We start from the raw sequence: 24,066 nt of genomic DNA, 5'->3' as shown, positions 1-24,066 counted from the left end.
GCAAATTCAGACTGCGGGTATAATGCTACACAATACCATATAATTTAAGGTTGCTCCTTGAAGTCCTTTTGAATTAAACTTACTTAACATCTGTTGGCCTCAGTTTCCTTATCTGTAGCTGCCTCCAAATTGTTGGAACAAATAAAATAGACTAGAATGTGTTAAATTGTACACACAACTATCACACAATTTATTTGGCAAGACTTCTGCACTGTTGGCATCTGAATAGAATTGCTCATTGCCATACTGGTTCTCCCTTCTAAACCTTTAAGACAAAATTCGTCCATGTTTCTGAAAGCTCAGAATCTTCTCTGGAACCATGGTGACATTTTGCTAAGCTTGGTTACTTCTTACAAACAGCAAGTCTAGCCCTGCTCTACTCCATACTGGTGATGCCTTCAACTCAACCTTCAGTCAGGCTGATGACCCCTGAAAGCCACACATCCTTATTTGCAGAAAAATGATATCTATACACTGATCAAATTTTGGTGGCCCATAAGTAAAGAATTCAAGTTTCACCATTCTCTACAGGTAAGTTAGTTGAAGACACAGTTGTGTTGGGACAGGACTTAGGAAGGCCTGACTCTTTTAATTCAAATCCTTCTGGACTTAAAAAATGCTAACTTGAGTTGTATTTCATTTGTAAGGCCAATAATGTTTTTCGCCCTTTCTTGTGGTGAGAGGTTCCTCTCTTTCTGTTCCAATTTTTCTCATGTCCATACTCCGTTTACTTATTTGTGTAAAGTTTGTAAGAGTGGCATGGAGGAAACTCAGCAATGCATCATGCAAACCAACCTACTGTGATAACTAGACTTTTGAGTCATATGAATGGAAAAGTTAGTAGGTAGTTGGGTTCAATGGAAATATATCTGGGACTCGAATCCCAGCTAGGATATTAATTGACAGTGTGAACTTGGATGTGCCACTGAGTTTTCTGAACCTCAACTTCCTTTTTTGTTAAATGAGCCTGGATGATGCCCAATCTATCTACCTTCAAATAGTGTATGCACGTTTCAAAGAGAAAATGTTTAAATGTTCCAAGTAACTTTTACACCCTGCCCCTGGCTAAGCTATTGTGATGCTGGAAATGATGGTGATAAAGAGGAAGATAGTCCAATATATGACCCCGCCCCATTTATTTAAACTGACTACCCATTTCCTGGGTTTATTCTGCGACTTCAGTCATTTAAGTTGTTTCAGGTGAGGAGGTAATAAATATCATGGGTGGAGTTGAAATTAGCATTCCTTCTCTCTTCTTACCTTCTCTCTTTCTTCCCTGGACTAGCTTCATCCTAGGATGTATCATCATTGCATTTCTTCTGTGAGTTAACCAAAACCCCTGGAGCTTGCCAGTCTGGTTGTGCTGGGCATTTAATGTTTAATATGACAGACTTGGGTCTCTGTGCTCATGCACTTTACAATCCAGTCCCTCCAGGTATCTATCCCAGCCCTGTATTTCCTGGATCCTGTGACTCTTAAAATAGCCTCATCATTTTTTTAACTGATTTTTCATTGATTCTTCCACTCTGGATATGAGTTATTTTCCTTTTCCATGAAACAATTGGGTTTCATGCATATTGTATTGTCTACCTGTATCATATTACCTGGGTATTTCCTGTTGACTGTATTTCCTGTTTACCTAACTCTGGAAAGTTTTCCTTGGTAACTCATCAGGGGATAGGTGAATCCTCTTTAGCTCTTTGTATTTCTCTTCTCATGTCATCTATCCCATTGTACTGTACATTCCAATGTTATCCTGTGACTCTTTCCACACTCTACCCATCTAAGTATATATGCTCTGTCTCTCCTGTTCATCACAGTAGCCCCCAAATCTAGCACAGTACCTGCCATCCAGAAGATGGTCAGCACCTAGCAGCTGAAACAATTGCATGAATATCATGTTCTTGCCTATTTCAATAGTCCATTGCCCTTGCTTTCTGGCAGTCTCTCCTAATTTCATTTCTTCCAAGTCTAACTATAATTCATTTTGTGACAGCCTTTTCTTCCACTTGGCAAACTATTAGAAGGTAGAACTTATGCAACACACAATGAAAGACAAGGTCATGTTTTATCATCTTTGCCTGTTACAGTAACCACATTAGACATCTTTCTACAAGTGAAGTGAATGCAAGCCAACAGATATTTATCGTGTCGAACACCTGTGTATGAAATACGTAAGAGAAAGGAGGGAAACGTTATAGATGGAGGCAAACTCCCACCCTTAAGGAACTTACAGTCTTATGAAAGTATATAATTTGCATGCAAGGAAACTGGATAATTACAAATAAACTCAAATGTTTAATTTGGCAAATTCATTATAAACGATGTTGGGTGCTAGGTGGTTGCTGGGTCTGAGCTTGTGATGTTGCATCTCGTTAAAGACATGGGTTGTGGAAGCAATGCTTAGATATCCAGCCCTGGATAGGGGTTAAAGTAAACGAGACTGAATGTTGATAAGTGGTACTAGAGCGTCAACTACCCTAGTGGGTAGAAAACTTCTCACATTTTATGGGGTGGCATGGGAGGAAAAACTCTGAATCCATCCATATATAAGACAGTGGTACGTACTCCTTCAACTAATTTGTACCAAGAATGTTTACTTTTCCCCTTGCTAGGAAATTTCATCATCTGTTAACATCATTCTGATGGGGCAAGTATATGGTTCTCTTTCCAGCAGTGGATTTGATGTTCCCAGATTTCCAGACCTAGTGGCAGATTCTTGGTACGTCTTTAGTGAGGTTCTTTAGCTAGTACAATCCACACTGGAGCTGCTATCTGTCTGGGGAAACGAGGTGTGCCCTGGAGTGACCTCCTGTTTTATAAAGAAAGCTCTCTCACTCCAAATCTGTCAATTTCCCATTTCAGAAGCAGGCAAAGAATCCTCTGCATAGCTGTGATAGAGTAGGTAACCGGGGATAATATCTAAAATCATATCTATATAACTTTTGCAAATTTGGTTAAAGTAGGATTAGCAACTGGGCAAGTCTTTGAAATTCCTCCTGAATGTGAATTTGCTACTGATGTTACCCTGGTGGTGGTGGTGGTGAGAGCTCGTTTTCTTCTTCTTTAGAGAAAAGCTTCCTGGCGAAAAGAGATGGACCGAGAAAGTCCATCTTAGAACTGAAGCTTTAAAGCTTTCTTCCATACCCAGGGAGTAAAGAGGCCTCATTGAATTATTATTTAGAATGTATTTATCTCTTCTTTTTCTTTTGAAAGCAGCTTTTGCAAATGTTTATTTGCTGGGTTTGGCATTCTACTTGTACATTTGCCCTTCTGTCTGCACAATGTGGCGGTGGTGAGTGCCTCCAGCTTTTACTCAAGATTAGGTGGCGTGGCAGTGATGTGACAGCATTGTTAGCAAAATATTAATGATAGCTGGACATACACAGCCTCAACTTTCATTGTTTTAGGGGCAACATAAGACACTTGTCATAGTTGTCGTACAATGGCAATCTCCTGCTTTTGATAGTATACTATAAGCAGGTAAGAGGTTATTCCTGGGGGAAGCAAAGTAAAACATTCAGAAGACTTTTCTGTACAGTTTCGTGCAACTTCCTGTGAAATCTATAATTATCTAAAAATGAAATGTCAACAATATAGAGATTGTTTGCTTAGGCCCTGGGGTCAGAAATGGACGGGTAAAAATAGGAGTTTCATCATGGACTACTGGGATGACCTCAGACAATCTGCTTAGCCTCTCATCTATAAAATGAACGTAGTGATTGTTCCTATTTCATGGGGGTTATGGGGGGCATTGAGGAGGGTAAATTTATACAGCATTTAGTGCAGTGGCAGGCACATGGCAAGAGACCTTCAAATTTCACTACCAGTATCAATAATGCTGACAGCACCATTAACACTGTCATTGCCACTATTAATCCACCTGTTTCTGGATTCTGGGCAGAGGTGGGGGCAGGAACAAGTTCCCATTGCTTTTTGGTCAACCCCAATCTTGCCAAGGATACTCCATGGAGTTGTCAGAGTATCTAAGGAAATATTTCGTGATTAAATTGTTCCACTGTTGGCCTTACAAATCTTACCACTCAGCCAGAAAAAGGTCGACCAGAACACCATCTCCACCTTGGGGAAAGACTGGGATTTGAGGTGTGGAGCTGTCACTTACTAAACTTCAATCCCTTATGCTTCCTTATCTGTGAAATGGGTCTGATAAAAATAAGCTTATTTATATGATTCCTGTTAAAGATGAATTAACAGTGCCTGGCCCTTGGAAGGCACTCAATGAGTAACTGCCACACTAGCTGCAAATAGTAGTAGTACAATATTAGGGTGTTTGTAACTAGCTCACTTCGGGCAGGGGAAGCCCCATGCTGCATGACTTTTCAATGGGAAATCCTCAGAGGTATGTTGGGATATTCTGATGGGATTTTTTTTCAACCCTGAAGAATGACGTTTGATGATCTGACCTTGTTCTCGGTGCCATGAAAGGCTTGGTGAGCAGAGCACCGTCCTGGATCTGGTAGGGAAGCAGTGGCTAGCCTCGGGATGCATTGTCCATTCATCGAAACATTAGGGACGCTCTTTTTGCATCTGCTGTTGGAGATGATGCGGTTACCGCAACAGACAAAACAGATGAGGCTCCTACACTCATGGAGTTTATGCTCTAGTTGCATAAACATCAAAATGCATCTGTAATATCAAACTCGAACAGGTTTAAAGGGCAGGTCTTGGTCTTTGGAGGTGACCAGGGTGAGAAAACCCATCTTCTTAAGTGCCTGATGGTATTGGTCGGAGAACTTCACTTGCTCCAGAAGCTGCAATTTTTTTTAACAGACAAGAGCATTTATTTCCCATTGGAAATATCCCCTCGGAAGCAACCGAGGCTCCAGCCTTGTACAAAGTGCCATAAATATTTGATTGTCACTAAATTTTAAGAAGTTGAGAAAAACAACCTCTACATTGCCTTCTGTAACTCCAAATGGAAAACCAGGATGGAACATTTTGCAGACATGACACCTCGTCGGTGCGAGCGGGCGTGCCGCCTACTCGGCCGGTTTTCGCTTCTGGGGTTTCTGTTTGTCAGCTGAGGCCAGATGCTTCTGGCCTCTCTCTGTGCTTCCCTATCACAGCCAGGGAGGCTGAAATCCAACAAATTGCTTTTGTTTGAATCTGTGACATGGGTTCTTGGTATCTTGGTCGTATATTTGTTTTTGTGAATTATGGCTGCAAAGCAATTGCAGAGTTCTTTGTTCAAGAGATGCTTTTTCTGTAAACCAGAATGCTGAGAGGAAGTAAGATTTGTAGGGTCACCTAAATTAGGTCAGGTCTGAACCCACCTCTCAACTGTTTAAGAATATACAGCTTGGAAGTCTGACAGTCTTGAGTAAAGAGCGCTTACTGGTTGTTTGAGCACGAGAAAGTGATTCCCCCCCCCCCCCCTCGAAATGGGGAATAACAGCAGGAACCACACTGATTTCTTATTAAATAAGGTAATGGGGGCAAACCTGTGTCCTCTGAACTCAGAACAATGTCCAGGCTTCTGTAGGTGCTCCAGAAAGGACTTTTTAGGAGTGTCATCCCCACTGTCATTACCACCTCCATCATCAAAACAACTTTACCTAGATTTTTGTCTCTAAAACATTGCGAGAGGAAAGAATGTGGATTATTATTTATATTTTCTGAATAAGGAGACTGGGGCACACAGGGATTGAGCGACTTGTCAGTAGTTCCGACATTAAGGCTTCTGACTTCTCAATATTTGACATCCTTCTGATAGTCACAGCACTAATAAAAGGCTGGATGATAACAAACACTGCAAATTACTGAGAACAGCATTTTAAAGTTATTATAGCATTGTCTGTAAAATATTTCACATTGCAACCCAATTCACCCAGTAAAGGTTTCATGAACGACGCTCTCACTGTTCTAGTCTTCCCAGTCTAGTATCCTTTCTAGTCTTCCCAGAGCATCCCAATCTTTAGTTTGGAAAGCACTAACCTAGAGCATTTTACCCCGAGATTTGTGGCTGAGTTACATGGAGCACCTTTTCACAGAGTACATTCCTGGGACCCATCCTTGGAGCCAGTAGGTCTGGGTGGACCCCTGACATCTGACTGTTTTTTTGTTTGTTTGTTTGTTTGTTTAAGGAATATCCCCATGGAACCCCGGTGCTCCACCGCTTAAGGACCAATGTTCTATTGCAACTCCCTGACTGTTTCACCTTGGACTCACTTGTCTATTTCATTTTGTTTATTTGTTTTTGGTATTTTCTCTGTCACTCCCCAGAATGTCAGTGCCTTCACCAGGGAACTTGTCTGTTTTGGTCTCATCCCTCTTTCCCAGGTTGAAGGACAAAAGTTTGGTTTTTCCCATTACCTTCGAGGCAGGGAGCGTGCAGCTCATGAGAAGGGGCCACACTTCGAGAAGGAGTAGTGCAAGGGAGGGCTCGGGTCCTGGGGGCTCGGCAGTTCTGAGAAAGGAGCGATCCATCCCTTTAAGGAACGTGAACCCCCGGCTCCTTCCAACCCCGACGGCAGTCGGGATCTCTCCAGCATGGGATTGGAAAGGGAAATGTGGCGATAACACAAATACGGTTGATCCAAATTTTCTTTCGAATCTTGGGAAACTGGTGCTTAAAGACAATAAGTCAACCAGAGGCTACCTGAGCGAGTACACGGGACAGCTCAGCAGGAAAGGGAAAGCCTTGGAGGCAGCCTCTTCCGCCCTCCCCTCCTCTTCCATTATACAATTTAATTACAAGTTTAAGCGCCTCGGAAGCCCCATCCATTCCCTCCAGCGCCGCAAGATGGCTCCTTTATGAGCCAGGCGGCTGGCGAAGAGCACTTGTCCGCGGGAAGGGGGTGGGTGGGTGCGGGACTCCGGAAACTCTCCCCCGACAAGCAAGACAGACACGACCAAATGAAAACTGAAATAGTTTTGACGTTTCACTCCGGTTGTTGTAGTTTTAATAATAAAAGCAGAACAAAGTATTTGTGGCTGTAAACAGACAGGTTGCATCTGGCATGGCAGCAGGTTTCACTGGGGATTTTTTGCGTGGGGTTTGGTTCACTCAGGAGAGAACAAATAACGGGCTGGGAAGAGAGGACTGTTCAAGGAAAGGAGAAAGCCAAACACCCGGGTACTTTCCCTTCATTGCGTTTATTGCCACTGGAATTCGTGGTCACCCGTGGGTTGCTTTCTTGAAGGCCTGCTGCCCCACTGGTCTGTGAAGTTCATGGAAACCGAGATGGTTTTGAACTCCACTCACCATTTTACTGAATGTGTGCAAATGAATCCATTTATAAAGCACATACAATGAGCCAGGCCCTGTGTGTGTTTAATATGATTTTTACTTTAATCCTCACAATAACCCCTGATGTCACTCATCATTATCCCCATTAACCAGCAGCAAAAACTGAAGCCTGGGGCATTGAAACCACTTGTCTAAGATCACCCAGCTACTCTGCAAAAAATCTAGGATTTCCCAACTCATCTTTAGTGCTGGTATTTTAAAGTCAGTTTACCATTAACCACACAGCTTTGTTATAAATCCATTCTCTTTTACATTCTCACAGTCTGGTTTTTTTTTATTACTTTAATTTACCTATCGCCATCAATAGCTCTGTCTCTTTGAGCTGTTTCCTTATCCCTCCCCTATCTCTTCCCCTGCTCCTTTCGATGCCCCCCTCCTCTCTTAAAAATATAAAATAAAAATAGAAGAGTAGCAACCTCCCCAGTGGATTTTATAACTTTGCATACCATATATTTAGTTTAGTAATGAAAAATTCCAGCTCCAGGCAATGCATAGAATAGCATTTCTAATGTTTTTTAAACAGCTATTAATGCAGTCGAACACTATTTTTTTTTTACTTCCTCTTCTATATAATCCTCTGCTAGTGGTACACTTTGAAATTGACAGCAGGGACCAGAGGAGGGGCAAGCGGTGATTGATGGGCCAGGCCTCGCTGGCTGAAAGAGTCCCATCTGGGCTTGGTTTGGGGAGCAGTCAGATGTTGAGGGGGAGGTCAGCAAAGCGACCTCAGCTCCCCCCCCTTCAACACCCCAGTCTTGCACACGTTGCACGGAGCACACCCTCGCTTATAATTGAGGCTTGCTTCGGGCAGATGCTCTGTGGCGTGGGACTAGAACAGCTGCTAAGTTTATGGAGGAGAAAGGAAGCAGGATGGCGCCTCAGGTATTTTTTTTTTTTTTTTTTGCCATTATATTTTTCACTTGGAACTGATTTGAATTAAGCCGAAGCCTTTCCTTTGCATTAAGTCTCTGTGCTCTGCTATATGTATTTTACTCCTTGAATAGCGCCGGGGGGTGGGGGCGGGGGAAGGAGAGTTGCAGCGGAGGGTGTGCGTGTTGTTTTTCTGCTTGATGTGACCAACTGAGCTGGTCTTAGAACCAGCAGGTTAATGGTGTACTTTTGCATTTTTCTTTGTTTTAGTGCCCCCAGGGGCATGGCGCAGTTTAGCTCATTTCAGTTCTGCACCGGAGGCTTCCTCTGAATATGCGCGATTTCTTGCCAGAGAAGTAGAACAGCCCACTCTACTGAACTAAAGTAAAACAAACTGTCAGCAAGACTGAAAACTGCAGGCAAGCACCAAGAATGGATAGTTTTCCTCCAGTGGGTCTGGGGTGGTAGGGAGTCCCGGAGCGGGAGTCGCTGCTTTCTTTGGCTGTGCGGACAGATGCAATCAGCTGGCTTATTAGGGCTTGACAATTCCTGTGCATTTCTCCATTATAAAGGCTGTGTTTAGACCAGAAGAGATTCTTCAGGGCAAGTTCCAGAAGCAGAAGGAGAAAGGGGTTGCTCGTGAACTTTGATTATTAAAGCTGGGGAAACAAACACACAAAGAAAGAGAAAAAGACTTGATTATTTTAAAGTCAACACTGGCAGCTGTGAAAGCAGGCACTTTCTCCCTCAGTGAAAGTCAGGCAGTTCCATTGAAAGGGTATACCAGTTCCGCGTTCTGCCACGCAAAGGCTATTTTTCAGTTGAAATGTGGTTTGCATTAGATTTCCAGCCAAAATATTTTGCAGAGTCTGACTGGCTGCCACTCTTTGTTCTCTCATTACTTGACCAAAACTACTTGATTTAACTACTCAGGGAAGTGAATATATAGGCAAGTCTGAAAAAAAAGCCCCCTCATTTTCTCTCTGCCTTCTTCTGCTGAGCTCTCTTTGGGGAGAAAAAGAAGGGTACAGGATGTGTCAGTGGCTAAGGAAATTGTTTGTGTATCCTGGGAGTGGCTCCCTGAATTTATGCAGACAACAGTGTCGACACACTATGCTAATAGTCAGATTAGGGTCTTTGTCTTAAAACAGCAAGAATATCCTGGCTATTTCATGCTTCAGTACAATACTTAAATTGTGATGACATTTTTTACCCTTCTATGAATCAGACTTGGCTTTATTATAATAATCCTTTTTGCTCACGGTAGCCACAGTGAAAGTTCCCCATTGGGGTGTCTTGGAGTGATGATGGGGTTTTCCCCCGTGGTGCTGCTTGTTGCTGAGTCCTTCTAATTGACTGAGGTTTGATGTATTAGGTCAAGGGAGCTTTTCTACATGTATCCCACTAAATGACCCCTATTTCAAGCTTCTACCCGGTTCTGCAGCAGCAATCGTGGGCTTTAAAACATGGGGTCTTGACTTTTGATTTCTTCCCTTATTGTGTTTAGCAGAAACTGAGAAAGGTGCTGGCACTGAGAATTAGATTCTGGATTTGCAAATCTCTTGAAACCGTTGCTTCATCATGTGGGGTATATGTGTAAAGCAGAACCACCTTCCCCATAGCCAGGACCACCCATCAGCTCCCTGACTTGAAAAGTTCTGTAAATATCAGAAGCTCTGTGATCATTGCACTTATTTAGGGAAAGGTGGGGGTTTTTGGCATTGGAGCAGAAGAAAGAAGGCAGTTTCTGCAAATGAGGGAATGTCTAGCCAGAAGGCTCCAAATAGTATTGCCTGGCATCACCTACGTGGTGGCCTCAGCTTGCAACCAGGAGCCTGTGCGGGTCCCCAGGATGTGCCCTGACCTGGAGTGGCAAACACTGCTTTAATGTTAACACATTTTTCCAGAGAATTCCCTTTAGCCAAGCTAAGATCATCACTAGGAAGGATACAAAGGCATCCCTGAAACATTTGAAGGTGAAAAAAATTTCCATAGGAAGTGTAATGCTCTTAATTAAATATTAGCTGTAATTAGCCCAAAGTGCAAATGTTGGGAATATCAATTAGGGTCTCTCTGGAACTTGTGTCGGTGTTAATAAGTAGCTATGGGGGGTCCCCCCAACATCTGTTTGAGAGCTCCAGATACAGGAGTGAAACAGAAATCCCGATGTACCTGGATTCTAATTGTAGGTCTGTTGGTGACCGATGACAAGCCCCCAGGACCTCAGCACCTGGGATGTGGCATAAATCATGGTGGAGGAGGGTAGTTGGCCCTGGATCCGGTGGTGCCCACAGCTGGCCCTTGGCTTGCCAAGGTTAGCCTCAGACTGGAGGTGGTGGTAGACATTTCCCAGGTGGCAACTCCACCATGCATCAAGGGCCACCAACTCGATCTGGCTAATGGAATTCAGAAACACAGGCATCTTTGTAGCAAAACCCCAGCATCATCCCACAGAATGTCCCACACGACCAGATGGAAAACAGTTCTTAGGGCCAAGATATAGAGGCATCTGTTTATATGAAAATGGGAACAAAACCCTCCAAAGCTGGTTCTCTTGCCAGGTGAGAGACGCCTTGGCATGGGGATGCCAAAAGGTTTGCTTCAGCTCTTGGCTTCCATAAGAACTACCTGTGACTGTGACCTTGGAAAATTATTTTCCAGCTCTGAGCTGCAGTATCTTCAACACAAAGTAAAGTGGGATTAGAGATGCGATGAACCCAAGGCAGGGTTTCTCGTCAGCACTGTTAACATTTTGGGCTGGAGAATGTTCCTGTCCTGTGAATTGCAGGGTGTTTAGGAGCATCTCTGGCCTCTAGCATCCCCCGCCCCTCGTTGTGACAACTGAAATGTCTCCAAGCATTGCCTAATATCTACTGGTGAGCAGAGTCACTGCTGTTTGATAACTCCTGATGCACGGCTTCCAGAACAGTGCCAGGCCTCCACCAGATCTGAGGTGAAGGGCGGCTTTGCTCAGTTTGCCTCCTGACCACTAGTGAGGAGAAGGGATGCCCTTTCCAATGGAGCACAGAAGCCTGAGGTTGTTATAGGCTTTCTCCTCCTAAGCCCACTTCTGCTGAATTTGAAGCATGCGTGTATGTGTTTGAGAGTGTACATGTGCATATATGTATGCATATGTGTGTGTAGGTATGTATGTATGTGTGTGTGTGTGTGCACACATGCACACACATGACTTTACAATTCAGAGAGTTGGTGATGGAAAGCAAATCACTAGCAAAGATGCTGAGTCACCCTCTTTGAACCATCTTCAACAGTGCTGATCTCAACACTAGTTAAACCATCCCCCCTTGGTTTCAGTAGAATGGACCCCTTCTCTCTTCCTGCTTCACTGCCGTCTTATTTCCTGCGAGAACTAGCACACTGATGGCTTCTTAACTGGTGTCCCTGTGTCTCATGGCATTCTACCACAGGGATGCCAAACTTTCTGTAAAAGGCCAAAGAGTAAACATTTTAGGCAGTGAGGGCCATATGGTCTCCACTCTGCCATTCTAGAACAAAAAGCAGGCATCTACAATATGTAATGGAATGGGCATGGCTGTGTCCCAATAAAACTTTATTTATAAAATCAGGTGGTGGGCCAGATTTGTCTCATGCATTGTTTGTCAAGCTATAGTCTACCCCACTCCCCCTTTCTATCTGCTGCTGCCAGATAAGGCTTTATAAAGCTGAGTTCATTTTTTGAGTATGCATTTACTTAGCAAACCTTGTAAAAGTCTTTTTTGCAGCTACCATGCTGCTAGAGTGCTGGGGATGGGATGGGGAATGTGACACTGTCTCCTGCCCTAAGAAACTCACAGAAAAACAGGCAATGTCAATCCACTGAGTTATGTGAGATGTGGCCATCAGCTGTGGTGGAGCAGAGAGGAAGGGCAGCTGATATAACTTAGGCGTCAAGGAAGGCTTTTTGGAGGAGAGGATTCTTGATCTGGGACCTGAAAGAGAGGTAGAGACTAGCCAGGCAAGAGGACAGAAAGGGTTTTCCAGGCAGAGGCGGTAGTGGATTTAAAGACTTGAAGGTAAGGACAGGGTGGTGCTTTCTTCTACCTTACATTACCATAAGCAACCTGAAGGCAGGCCCTTCTCTTTGCAAAACTCAGGGAGCCTAGAAAGTAGGAGGGGGCCCTTGATGGTTTGTAGAAGCTTGTGGTACTAGCCCTGCTATAAGGAAAGGCCACATGATCATGTGTGGTGAAAGTATTCTCTGCTAGAGGTTGGGAGGGAAACTTTCATCTTTGGGTGACCATCTCTCTGCGCCGTAGCTCATGCAATCATTTTATACTCCCCTGTGAGGCCACCCATAGAGTTTCCACAAGTCAACCTTTCTTTCAGAGATGGGCCAGGTAGAAAGTAGGCGCGGCTGAGGTAGATCTGTGGGAACAAGTATAATTCCCAAATGAATCTTGCTTTGGAGGGTTCTTAACTTCCCGAAGTTTAGGGCTTCTCAATAGCCTGTGAGAAGTAGCAGCCCTATGGGATTTCCATACCCAAGATTATGTTCTTTGAGCAGACCAGTGGAAGACACACGTTGGGTGGGATGTAAACAGCAGTGATTTTATTTATTAGTCCCAACCCTTTGGATTGTAGAAATAGAAAAACTAGCTTAAACAAAATAGCAGATTTTGTAACATATAACTAAAGCAAACAGGAGCGGTACTAACAGTAGGTAAGGCTGGATCCAAGATGTCAAATGTTGTCACCAGGACTGAACTGCTCTCTTGTTTCTCAACATCATGGCTCCATTTCATTGGGTTAGCTTCACCTTTGGGCAGAATTTCTTCAAGTGGCATCTCCAAGCTTACATTAATTTTACGGCTGCCAATCACAGTGGAAAGAGAATTGCTCCTTCCCCCAAACTCCAGCAGAGTCCCAGGATTAAGTCTCACTGGAGTTAGTAGGGTTTGACTCACTAACTGGTTTAGATATATAAGCAAGAACCTAAATTCCCATGGCCTGGAGTAGGGAAGCTTCTGTTTGGCCAGTCACTTTGCCTGGAGCCACATGACTATCCAGAGGGAACCAGAGGCTGGGCTCAGCCACCCATGAACCACATGGGCCGAGAATGGGGACACACCCCAAAAAGAACCTTAGGTGTTACCCTTGAAGAAATAGGTGAGCACCCAACAGCAATGGCAATAGACATTATTTGTGGTTTCGCAAGGATGGACAAGGTTAACTCTTCATGTGTGGCACAGGTAGAGCCTTTCCAGCCCAAAATGCCATTAGAACATGTTAGAAAGTAAGAAACGGATGTGCATTTTTTTGCTTCCAGTGATACAGACATTTGGAGAAATTAGTCTGGGAGAGAAAAGGACTTGATGGAAATGTTTTCCCCTGTAAAACGTTTTAAACTCATCCTAAACTTAGTTTTCTTGAACGTGTCATCCTTAACTTTCTAATTAAGGTCCCCTCTAAACAAATGCACCCGCTCTGTGTGCTGCTCTGGGAATAAACTTTTCACCCTCGATGTTATGATGTTTCTGCTGTGCTTAAATTGCTTTAACTGAAGAGCCTCTTGAATGGCAGCAGCGGGTACTGAAGAGACGTGAGCAATTATGACATTGTTTTACTCGGTATCATTATATGAGGGCTAAAAGTCACATCTAATTGACCACAGCTGATGGGAGAGGCAGCTATTTGGTGTGCTTCATTGTTAAGCATCTTCTCCCTTTATGTAAATATACAACCCCATCTATTGAGACCATGGAAAATTAGAACCTGTGGGTTGGCTTCTGGTGAGGTGTGTGTGTGTGTGTGTGTGTGTGTGTATGTGCGTGTACGTGCAGGCACACCTGCTCAGGATAGTAGAGATGTGGGAAGGGAGGCAGAGGAGAGGGAAATGTATCCTGAAATGGAACCATCTAAATTCAGGGATTTTTTATTCTCCCTCATCCTTTTAACGCAACTGTAATTATCACTGCATGTTTTGCTTAGATCTGAAGGGTGAATTGTTATATAATGCTGCATGCTTATAAAAGGAATACCATGGTGGAGGGGGGCAGGCATTGACTAATGAAGCTAAGGGTTAAGTCCAGCATTTTGCAGAGGTGCTTAAAATGGGGATATCACAGAGGGCCATCTTTGTCCAAATTAGGCTCTAAATTTTCATTGGCTGCCTCATATCTACACTATGAAAATCTCTCTCTCTGACACACACACACACACACACACAAAGCATTATGGTGTCCATTACAGGGACCCCTTCTTCCCCTTATGTGAGCCAAGTCACATAAAACTTTCATTAAATTCAAGTGCTTAGATGAAGCCTCTCTCTTCTCAAGAACACACAGTTCAATTGAATCTCTCTCAGCATTTTAAGTATCAAATCAAAGTTCCGCTGTCACTGCAGACAGCCGCATGCTCACAAGTCCCGAAATGGAAAGGAAACAAACAGGATCGGTGGGAAACATTCTGGTCCAGTGGGGCACAGGCCCTCACAGCCCTCGGATATGGGGCCGAGGGACTTAGGGGACGTGGCTTCCCCTTTCTGAGCCTCCAGCTGTGCATCTGTCAAATGGGGGTAAATGACACTTAAGGCTTCCTTCTCCCGGGTGGTGCAGATGACCTGGGATCCGTGCATGGCTGCTCTGACTGAGCCGGGAACTGGCACTCAAGGAAGAGTTCAGGCCAGGGCGGTGCTGGTGGCTGGGGGGCTGGGGGAGTGGGGTGGGGGGGGTTGGGGAGGCTCTCCCGGGTAGCTGCTCACCGTTTTCTTTCCCTCTTCCCCGCTTTCTGATCTTTCAGGGTAATCAGGAAGCAGCGGCAGCCCCGGACACAATGGCCCAGCCTTACGCCTCGGCGCAGTTTGCCCCCCCTCAGAACGGCATCCCCGCGGAATACACGGCCCCCCACCCCCACCCCGCGCCCGAGTACACGGCCCAGCCCACCGTCCCCGAGCACACGCTAAACCTCTACCCTCCCGCCCAGGCGCACCCCGAGCCCAGCGCGGCCGACACCAGCGCGCAGACCGTGTCCGGCACCGCCACAGTAAGAGGGCGCTCGCCTCGGGGGGGGGGGGGGTGCGGGCTGGTGGGGGCCGCTGCGGGGGGTCGGACCGGGGGTGCTGCGGGGGACCTGGGGGCCGTGCCAAGAGGCCCTGAAATCAGCACAAAGTTCACCTTACCTACGTGCATCCTCTCGATGTTTCATTTAAATCCAGAGCACGTGTTTCTTGTGACTCCCTTTATTTGTCAAGGAAACATGAATCTATTTGCAATTGCGGATGTTTTGGTTGGGTTTGTAGTGTGACTATATGTACGATGTATATATATACACCAAATATATACCCTGTATACAACATATATATGCCATGAAGTTTGCCATTTTAACCGTTTTTCGGTGCCATTCATTGCCTTGGCCAGCATCGATTACCAGAACTTTTCCATCTCCCCAAACGGAAATTGGCCCCATTAAGCAACAGCTCCCAGTCCCCTCCCTCCAGCCCCTGGGAATCTCGATTCTTTCTGTGTCTATGAATTTGCTTATTGTAGATATTTCACAGTAAGTGGAATCCGACGGTATTTTCCTTTAGTGTCTGGCTTACGTCGCTTAGCCATCATGGAATCTTGGAATATGAAACCTGTTTTTATTTTCTTTTTAACGGCCTTCTTGAGATAATTTACATACCATAAAGCTCGCCCATTTTGGGGACAATTCACTGATATTTGGCATGTTTTCATAGTTGTGCAGATAGCCCTAAAGTCTAATTTTAGAGCATGTCCCTCATCCCCAAAAGAAACATTTGCAGTCCAGCTCCATTTCCACCCCTGGCCTGTTGGGTCCAGCTTCTCGCACTTAGCCCACTGTACCTGACGTGCGTCTACGCTGCTGTGTCACCGGTGTCTTCCTGCTTATCCCTGAGCCAGAGCGGACAGGAGGGACTGACCATAAAGGAAGCACCTGGGAAAATTTGGGGGAGTGGAGGAAGTTATCTTGGTGATGATAGTTACTCTACCCTCTGTGCAAAAAAAAAGTGAATTTTATTGTGTGTAAATAAAAATGAATTAAATAAAACATACGAGAATCTTTATATTGTGACCATAGTGAAAACTATTAGCCACAGATCAAAGATAACTCAAAACAAAAATAGGTAGTTAGCAAAAATAAGCAATGTTCATTTGTGTACTAAGGAAAATAGTCACCCATATCCCTAGTAGTTTAAGCATCATATTTGGGAACCCTTGTTTTCAGAGTCCCTTAGAAGTTTGGGTGCACCAAGCCTCCAGTTTAGGGCATTTTATAAGTACAAAGGCCCTCTGCCTCATCCCCCACCCCTAGGCATCTAAAGAAACCCTATTTGTAGGCAATTTTCTTGACTCGAAACATACTGCATTTCCTGTAACTAAAAGCAATTTCTGACTAACTTTGCTACTTGGCGGCGTTCATCCAGCAGTTAGATTTGGAGATTATCTATGTATATAATTATTCCTTTATTTTCTGTTTTTTTTTCTTTTTATTCTGTTAAAATACATATTACATGAAATTTACCCTTTTTATCATCTTAACATACAGAGTTCAGTGGCAGTAGGTACATTCAAAATCTTGTGCAACTATCTCCTCTGTCTAGTTCCAGAGCTTTTCCAACCCCAAACGGAAACTCTGTACCCGTTAGCAGCTCCTCCCCCATTGTCCCCTAGCTCAGCCCCTGGTGACCCCTAACCTGCCCTCTGTCACTATGGATTTGCCTATTCTGGATATTTCATATAAGCGACGCCATAAAGAATTTGTCTTTTTGTGCCTGCTGGATTTTTTCGCTTAGCCTAATGTTTTCACGGTTCACCCATGTTGTCACATATATCAGAACTTCATTCCTTTATATGGCTGAATAATATTCCGTTGTATGGATAGACCCCATTTTGTTCATCCATTCATTAATTGATGGGCATTTGGGTAGCTTCTACCTTTTGGCTGTTGTGAATAGTGCTGCTGTGGCCTGCTTTGTATCTGGCCGCTGTAACTTAGGGGTTGTGTCATTAAATAAGTTTGCTGGTTCAGCTGACGTTTATTGTTGCTGTGTCACTGCAGAGTTGGTGTTTGTTCGTGGTGAACAATGGTGGTCGGGCTTGAGCATGCTATTTTAACACGAGAAAAATGTCAAATCAGACATTTACTATGCCTCCGCATGCATCCCAAACCATGCTAACTGCTGTGGAAGACTCATTTATCCATTCATTCATTCTCTCACGAGCATTTATTGGCTCTTGTGAACTAGGACTCATGCTAGGTGATGTAACGGAACCAGACAGACCTGTCCGTTCCCTCTTGTAAGTTAATGTGACAGATGGAGAGTATCCATGTGCCAAACAGCTATCTAATCACAGATTTAGATACATGCTCTTAAGGAAAGGACAAGTGATATGGGAGGGTAAATGTCAGTGGGGGTGCTACCCACAAATGGATTGTTTGGTAACATGCCGCTGAGTTGGTGATATTTCAGCTGAGAAGACAGAGCTTCCCAGGGATAGAGAATGCCATGGCCTAAGGTATTTCTATGGAAAATAGCTTGGCTTGTTCAAAGAACTGAAAAAAGGCCAGTATGTCCAGGGCACATAGAGATGGGGTGGGCAGTGGCAAAAGAAGAATTAAGAGTGATCAGCAGGATTCAGATCCAACAAGCTTGATAAAAGATTGGAGTTCCACATTAAGAGCCACAGAAGGCCACTGAAAATAGTTTAAGCCAGAAGATTTATGATTTCTTTTTTTTTTTTAAAGGCTGATGTTATCTACCTTTAAAGAAATCCTGATTCATTTGGGAAGGTGAGATGAACAAATTCCCATCCTCACCCCTCCTACCCCCCCAAAATAAGAAGTCTCTGTAGATAAACACACTGAAATTTAAATAACATGTTGACTGTCTACAGTGTCCCAGACACTGTAATAAGATAAAATAATGACCAGACATATTCACTTCTCTTAGGGAGCAGTGCGTCCACTGGAGAATATAGAGTAGGTGTGCTAGAGCAGGGACTTTCAAGGCTTAGGAATATTATGATGATGGTAGGAGAAAAAACTTTTTAAGGGGGCCACATCAAAATTGTGATCAAAGGGGTATGCATTTCAGAATCTTCTGGTTAGAGGTAGTAGAGAACTGTACAGGAAATGTATTGCCTGCAACAAGAAGTCCAGGAAGATCACTGATTCTAGACGTGGCTTGCTTTTTGGCACACAGTCCCTGCTTCCTCTTGCTTGGCTCCATTCTCAGGCTCTGTGTGAAGGTCTCTGCAAGTTCAGGTTCTTGATGTCACAAAATAAGCAGCTCAGAGAAAGTCTCTTTGATTAATCCTAAGTGCTGGGTAACGCTTTCTTTCCCTGGCTCTCTGTTCAGTGATGGAGGCTGAGATTGTATTCCTCATTCCTGGAGTCAGTGAAGATGGACCAACAATGGTTCTACCAAAGGCAATGAGAAGGTGCCTTCAGTATATCACATTAAAAATATGTAATGGACAAAGAATGATCTGGGAGGGAGGAAGTTCGTTAGAGCTAAAGGTAGTTTGGTGAGGCACTTTTATGAAGATGCTTGAGTTGATATGCCTGCCGTGTATAAGGAATGGAGAGAATAGCAAGGACAGAAGATTGAAGAGTTCATAGGCATTTGGGGGAAAAAGAGCTACCGAATGAGACATAAAAGGGATATCCAGATTGGGGTTTGAGCCAGGAAAGTGTGAGATCATGGAAGCCTGGAGGGAGTGAACTGAGAATAGATTATTGAAGCTTGCCTTTGGATATCACTGAAGACCCTGAAGAAAGCAGTTTTATTAGAGTATAGACAGAGATGCCAGGGGACCAGGAGTTGACAAGTAAGCAGGGAACATTGGACTGGGTGTGTCCTACCCATCACAGACATTTGGATTGAAGATGAGAAAGAAAAGTAATAACTGAGGAGCAAAGTGGTCAGAAAAAATGAGTTTGTGAAATAGTTGATTAAAAGTCACTTTTTTTAAGCCAAGGAGAAGACACCAATGGGGGACATGGAGGGAGAGAAGAAGTAATATGCAAGGAATGATGATTTAGAAAATAAAAAGATGGAGAGAAAACAGCTGTGATCCAGTGAGAATGAGAAAGAATAGGACAAGATTAGGTGAGTAGAGTAGGTACTGTAGGAAAGGAGAAAAAACTTTTTTTTACAGCTTTATGGAGTACCTTAGTTTCCTACCTGCCACGACAAATGCCACACAGTGGATTGCCTTAACTATGGGAATTTTTGTCTCACTGAACTGGAGGGTGGTTTTCTTGTGGGCTGGAAATCCTTGGGGCTCTTGACTTTCCTGACATACGGCAGTGTCATCTCCTTTCTCGTCCAGGTTCCAGCTGATTTCTGGCTTTTTGTTCCTCCCTATGGGTTTTTCTGTGGCTCTCCTATTATAGGATTAAGACATTATGATTCAGTCAGCCACACCTTAACAAGAAGTAGCATCTTCAAGAGGTCCTGTTTACAATGGGTTCACACCACAGGAATGAGTTAAGATTATGAGCATGTTTTTTGTTTCTTTCTGAGATTCGTCACTCAGTTTACTGTATCGATGTGCAATTGGCATGCAATAAACTGGGCCTACTGCAAGTGTTCAGTTTGATAAGTTTTGACATACACATGCACCTGTGGAACAATTACCCTTATCAAAATAATGAACATATCCATCACCCCCCAAATTTTACTGTGCCCCATCGGTTCTTCCACCTCATTCTGAGGCAACCACTGATCTGCATTTTTTTAAATATTGCTTCATTTGCTGTTTCCAGAATGTTATATAAATGAAATCAAACATTAATGTGTTCTTTTTGTCTAGCTTCTTTCAATCAGCATTCTTATTTTGAGCTTCATCCATGCTATTCTACGTATCAATACTTCATTCCTTTTTATTGCTAGGTAGTATCACATTGTATGGACACACTTTGATTTGTTTATCTGATTTAATGTCGATGGGGATTTGTCATAGTTTCCAGGTTAGAACTATGACAATTAAAACTTCTGTGAACATTTGGGAGCCACTTCAATTTTTTAAAAGCAATTTTATTGAGATATATTCACATTAATGTACAATACATCCAAAGTGTACAATCCGTGGCTTTTAGTATAATCACAGAGTTGCGCATTCATCACTACAATTAATTTTAGAATATTTGTATTACTTCAAAAGAAAAAACCCACCTCTTAGGAGTCCCCTCTCAATCCCCCATCCTTCCCCAGCCTACATAACCACTGATCTAATTCATTCGCTATAGATTTATTTATATTTACATTTTATACAAATGGAATCATACCATATGTAGTAATTTACATCTTGTTTCTTTTACTTAGCATGTTTTTTATTATTGTTATTTTTTTAGAGCAGTTGTAAGTTTACATAGTTGTCATGCAAAAAATACAAAATTTCCATACTCCTTCTTATTGTTAACAACTTGTATTGGTGTGGTACATTTGTACTGTAGTCCACACTTCCCATTATATGTATTTTCCCCATATAGCACCCTATTATTAATACCTTGTAATAGTGACGTACATTTGTTTTAGGTCCTGAAAGAACTTTCTTTTATTCATACTATTAACAGCAATCATTGTCCACAGCAGGATTCAATGTGTTATACAGTACCATGCTTTATCCTTTAGCTTTACTTCTAATAAACATGACCCAGAACTTCCCCTTTCAGCCACATTCACACCCACAATTTAGCGCTGTTAATTACACTCACAGTAATGTGCTACCATCACCACTCTCTACTTCCAAATATTTACAATCAGCCTAATTAGAAATTCTTCCTGAGTTAAGCATCAGGTCCCCATCCCCTATCTATATTCTATCTCCTAGTAACCTGTATTTGGGATTCTAGCTTTATGCGTTTGCTTTTCAGACTTAGTTCATATTAGTGAGATCATACAATATTTGTCCTTTTGTGTCTGACTTATTTCACTCAACATAATGTCCTCAGGGTTCATCCCTTTTGTAGCATGTATCAGGATTTCATTCCTTCTTACAGCTGAATGATGTTCTATCTTATATTATATTCCATTTTGTTTTTCCATCCATTGGTTGATGGACACTTGGGTTGCTTCCATCTTTTGGCATTTGTGAATAATGTCGCTCTGAACAGTGGTGTGCAAATCTCTGTTTGTATCCTTTTTTTCAGTTCTACTATACTTAGTAGTGGGATTGACAGGTTATATAGCATTACTACGCTTAGTTTCCTGAGGAACTGCCAAACTGTCTTCCACAGTGGCTGCAGTATCGTACAGTCCCACCAACGGTGAATGAGTTTTTCCTATTCCTCCACATCCTCTACTACATTTGTAGTTTCTTTTTTAATAGTTGCCATTCTGGTAGGTGTGAAATAATATCTCATTGTGGTTTTGATTGCATTTCCATAATAGATAGTGACTTTGGACATCTTTTCAAGTACTTTTTCACCATTTGTATCACCTCTGGAAAAATGTCTGTTCAAGTCTTTTGCCCATTTTTTAATTGGGTTGTCTATCTTTATGGTTGAGTTATAGGACTTCTTTATATATTCTGAATATCAGCCTTTATTGGCTATATAGTTTCCAAATATTTTCTCCCATTGAATGGGCTGCCTTTTTACTTTTGTTCTAATTTGCTAGCTGCCGGAATGCAACACACCAGAGACGGACTGGCTTTTAATAAAAGGGGATTTATTTTGTTGGTTCTTCAGAGGAAAGGCAGCTAACTTTCCACTGAGGTTCTTTCTTACGTGGAAGGCACAAGATGGTCTCTGCTGGTCTTCTCTCCAGGCCCCTGGGTTCTGACAACTTTCCCCGGGGTGACTTCTTTCTGTATCTCCAAAGGCCTGGGCTGAGCTGCAAGTGCTGAGATGAGGAATGCCGAGCTGCTAGGCTGTGCTACATTGCGTTCTCTCTTTTAAGCACAAGTCAATTAAGTCAAATGTCACTCATTGCAGCAGACATGCCTCCTAGCTGACTGCAGATGTAATTAGCAACAGATGAGATTCACCTACCATTGGCTCATGTCCACAGCCAACAGAACTAGGTGCCTTCACCTGGCCAAGTTGACAACTGAATCTAACTACCACAACTTTCTTGCCAAGTCCATTGAAAAGTGTTTTGTAATTTAAAGGAGATCGTGTTTATCTATTTTTTCCTTTCAATTGCTTGTGCTTTGGATGTGATGTCTAAGAAACCATTGCCTTCCTCAGAATCTTGAAGATGCTTCCCTATATTTTTCATAGGAGTTTCATGGTCCTGGCTTTTATATTTAGATCTTTGATCCATTTTTGAGTTAATTTTTTATAAGGAGTGACATGGGGGTCCTCTTTTCTTGTTTTGGGTATAGATATCCAATTCTCCTAGCACCATTTGTTGAAGAGACTACTCTGTCCAGTAGAGTTGGCAATAGATGTGAGGGTCTATTTCTGAAGTCTCAGTTTAATTCCATTGATCAATACACCTTTCAAAACCATGCCAGTATCATGCTGTTTTGATCACTGTAGCTTTGTAAAAATGCTTTAAAGTCAAGAAATGTGAGTCCTCTAACTTTGGTCTTCTTTACAAGATGTTTTTAGCTATTTGGGGCCTTTTGCCCTTCCAAATAAATGTTATAATTATTTTTTTCAATTTCTGCAAAATAAACTATTGGAATTTTTATTGGGATTGCATTGATTCTGTAGATCAATTTGGATAGAATTAACATCTTAACAATATTAAATCTTCCAATTCATGAATACAGAATGTCCTCCCATTTATTTAGGTCTTCTTTAATTTCTTTTAGCAAGTTTGTAGTTTTCTGGGTACAAGTCCTTTATATCCTTGATTGAAATTATTCCTAGATATTTGATTCTTTTAGTTGCTATAGTAAATGCATTTTTTAAACTGATTACCTCCTCAGATTGCGCATTACTAGTGTATAAAAAGACTACTGTATTTTGCAAGTTGATCTTGTATCCCACCACTTTGCTGAACTCATTTATTAGCTCTAGTAGCTTTGCTGTATATTTTTCAAGACTTTCTATATATAGGATCATGCGATCTGCAAATAGTGAAAGTTTTACTTCTTCCTTTCCAATTTGGATACCTTTTATTTATTTTTCTTGCCTAACTGCTCTAGCTAGAACTTCTACACAATATTAAATAACAATGGTAACAGTGGGTATCCTCATCTTGTTCCAGATTTAAGATGGAAGCTTCAGTATTATACCAGTGAGTATGATATTAGCTGTGGGATTTTCGTATGTACCTTTTATCATGTTAAGGAAGTTTCCTTCTATTTCTATCCTCTGAGGTTTTTTTATCAAGAAAGGATGCTGGGTTTTGTCAGATCCCTTTTCTGCATCAATTGAGATGGGATCATGTGGTTTTCCTCTTTGGTCTGTTAAATAATTTTCTTGTGTTGAACCACCCTTGCACGCCTGGGATAAAACCCACTTGATCATGGTGCATAATTATTTTAATGCACTGTTGAATTAAATTTGGAATGTTTTTTGTTTTTTAGGATTTTTTACATCTATATTCAGTAGAAAAATTGGCCAGTAATTTTCTTTTCTTGTAGTATCTTTATCTGGCTTTAATTAGAGTGATGTTGGCTTCATAGAATAAGTGAGGCAGTGTTCCTCTTCAATTTTTTGGAAGAGTTTGAGCAGAATTGGTACTAAATCTTCCTAGAATGATTGGCAGAAGTCATCTGTGAAGTCATTTGGTCCTGGGATTTTCTTTGTTGGGATGTTTTTGATGACTGATTCCATCTCTTTATTTGTAATTGATCTCTTGAGATATTTTACTTCTAGGTTCAGTGTAGGTTGTTTGTGAGGTTCTAGGAATTTATCCATTTCATCTAAATTGTCTAATTTGTTGGCACATAGTTGTTCATTGTATCCTCTTATGATCCTTTTGTTACTGTGAGGTCAGTAGTAACGCCCCCCTCTAATTTCAAAGGATTTTATTTATTTGC

The 24,066-nt window shown here is 42.5% G+C and overlaps 1 protein-coding gene across 6 annotated transcripts in view; it reads left to right on the top strand.

Moving 5' to 3' along the window:
- RBFOX1 (RNA binding fox-1 homolog 1) overlaps positions 1-24,066 on the top strand; it is a 2,222,576-nt gene that overhangs the window by 2,029,604 nt on the left and 168,906 nt on the right. For all 6 annotated transcript variants that reach the window (XM_077141880.1, XM_077141883.1, XM_077141882.1 and 3 more), the window contains one exon: positions 14,900-15,142. In XM_077141880.1, coding sequence (XP_076997995.1) covers positions 14,900-15,142 — 243 coding nt within the window. The remainder of the gene's footprint in view (positions 1-14,899; positions 15,143-24,066) is intronic.

The sequence above is a fragment of the Tamandua tetradactyla genome, chromosome 23 (genome assembly GCF_023851605.1).
Source record: "Tamandua tetradactyla isolate mTamTet1 chromosome 23, mTamTet1.pri, whole genome shotgun sequence".
NCBI classification, from domain to species: Eukaryota; Metazoa; Chordata; class Mammalia; order Pilosa; family Myrmecophagidae; genus Tamandua; species Tamandua tetradactyla.
This window is presented reverse-complemented; position numbering and strand designations above follow the sequence as displayed.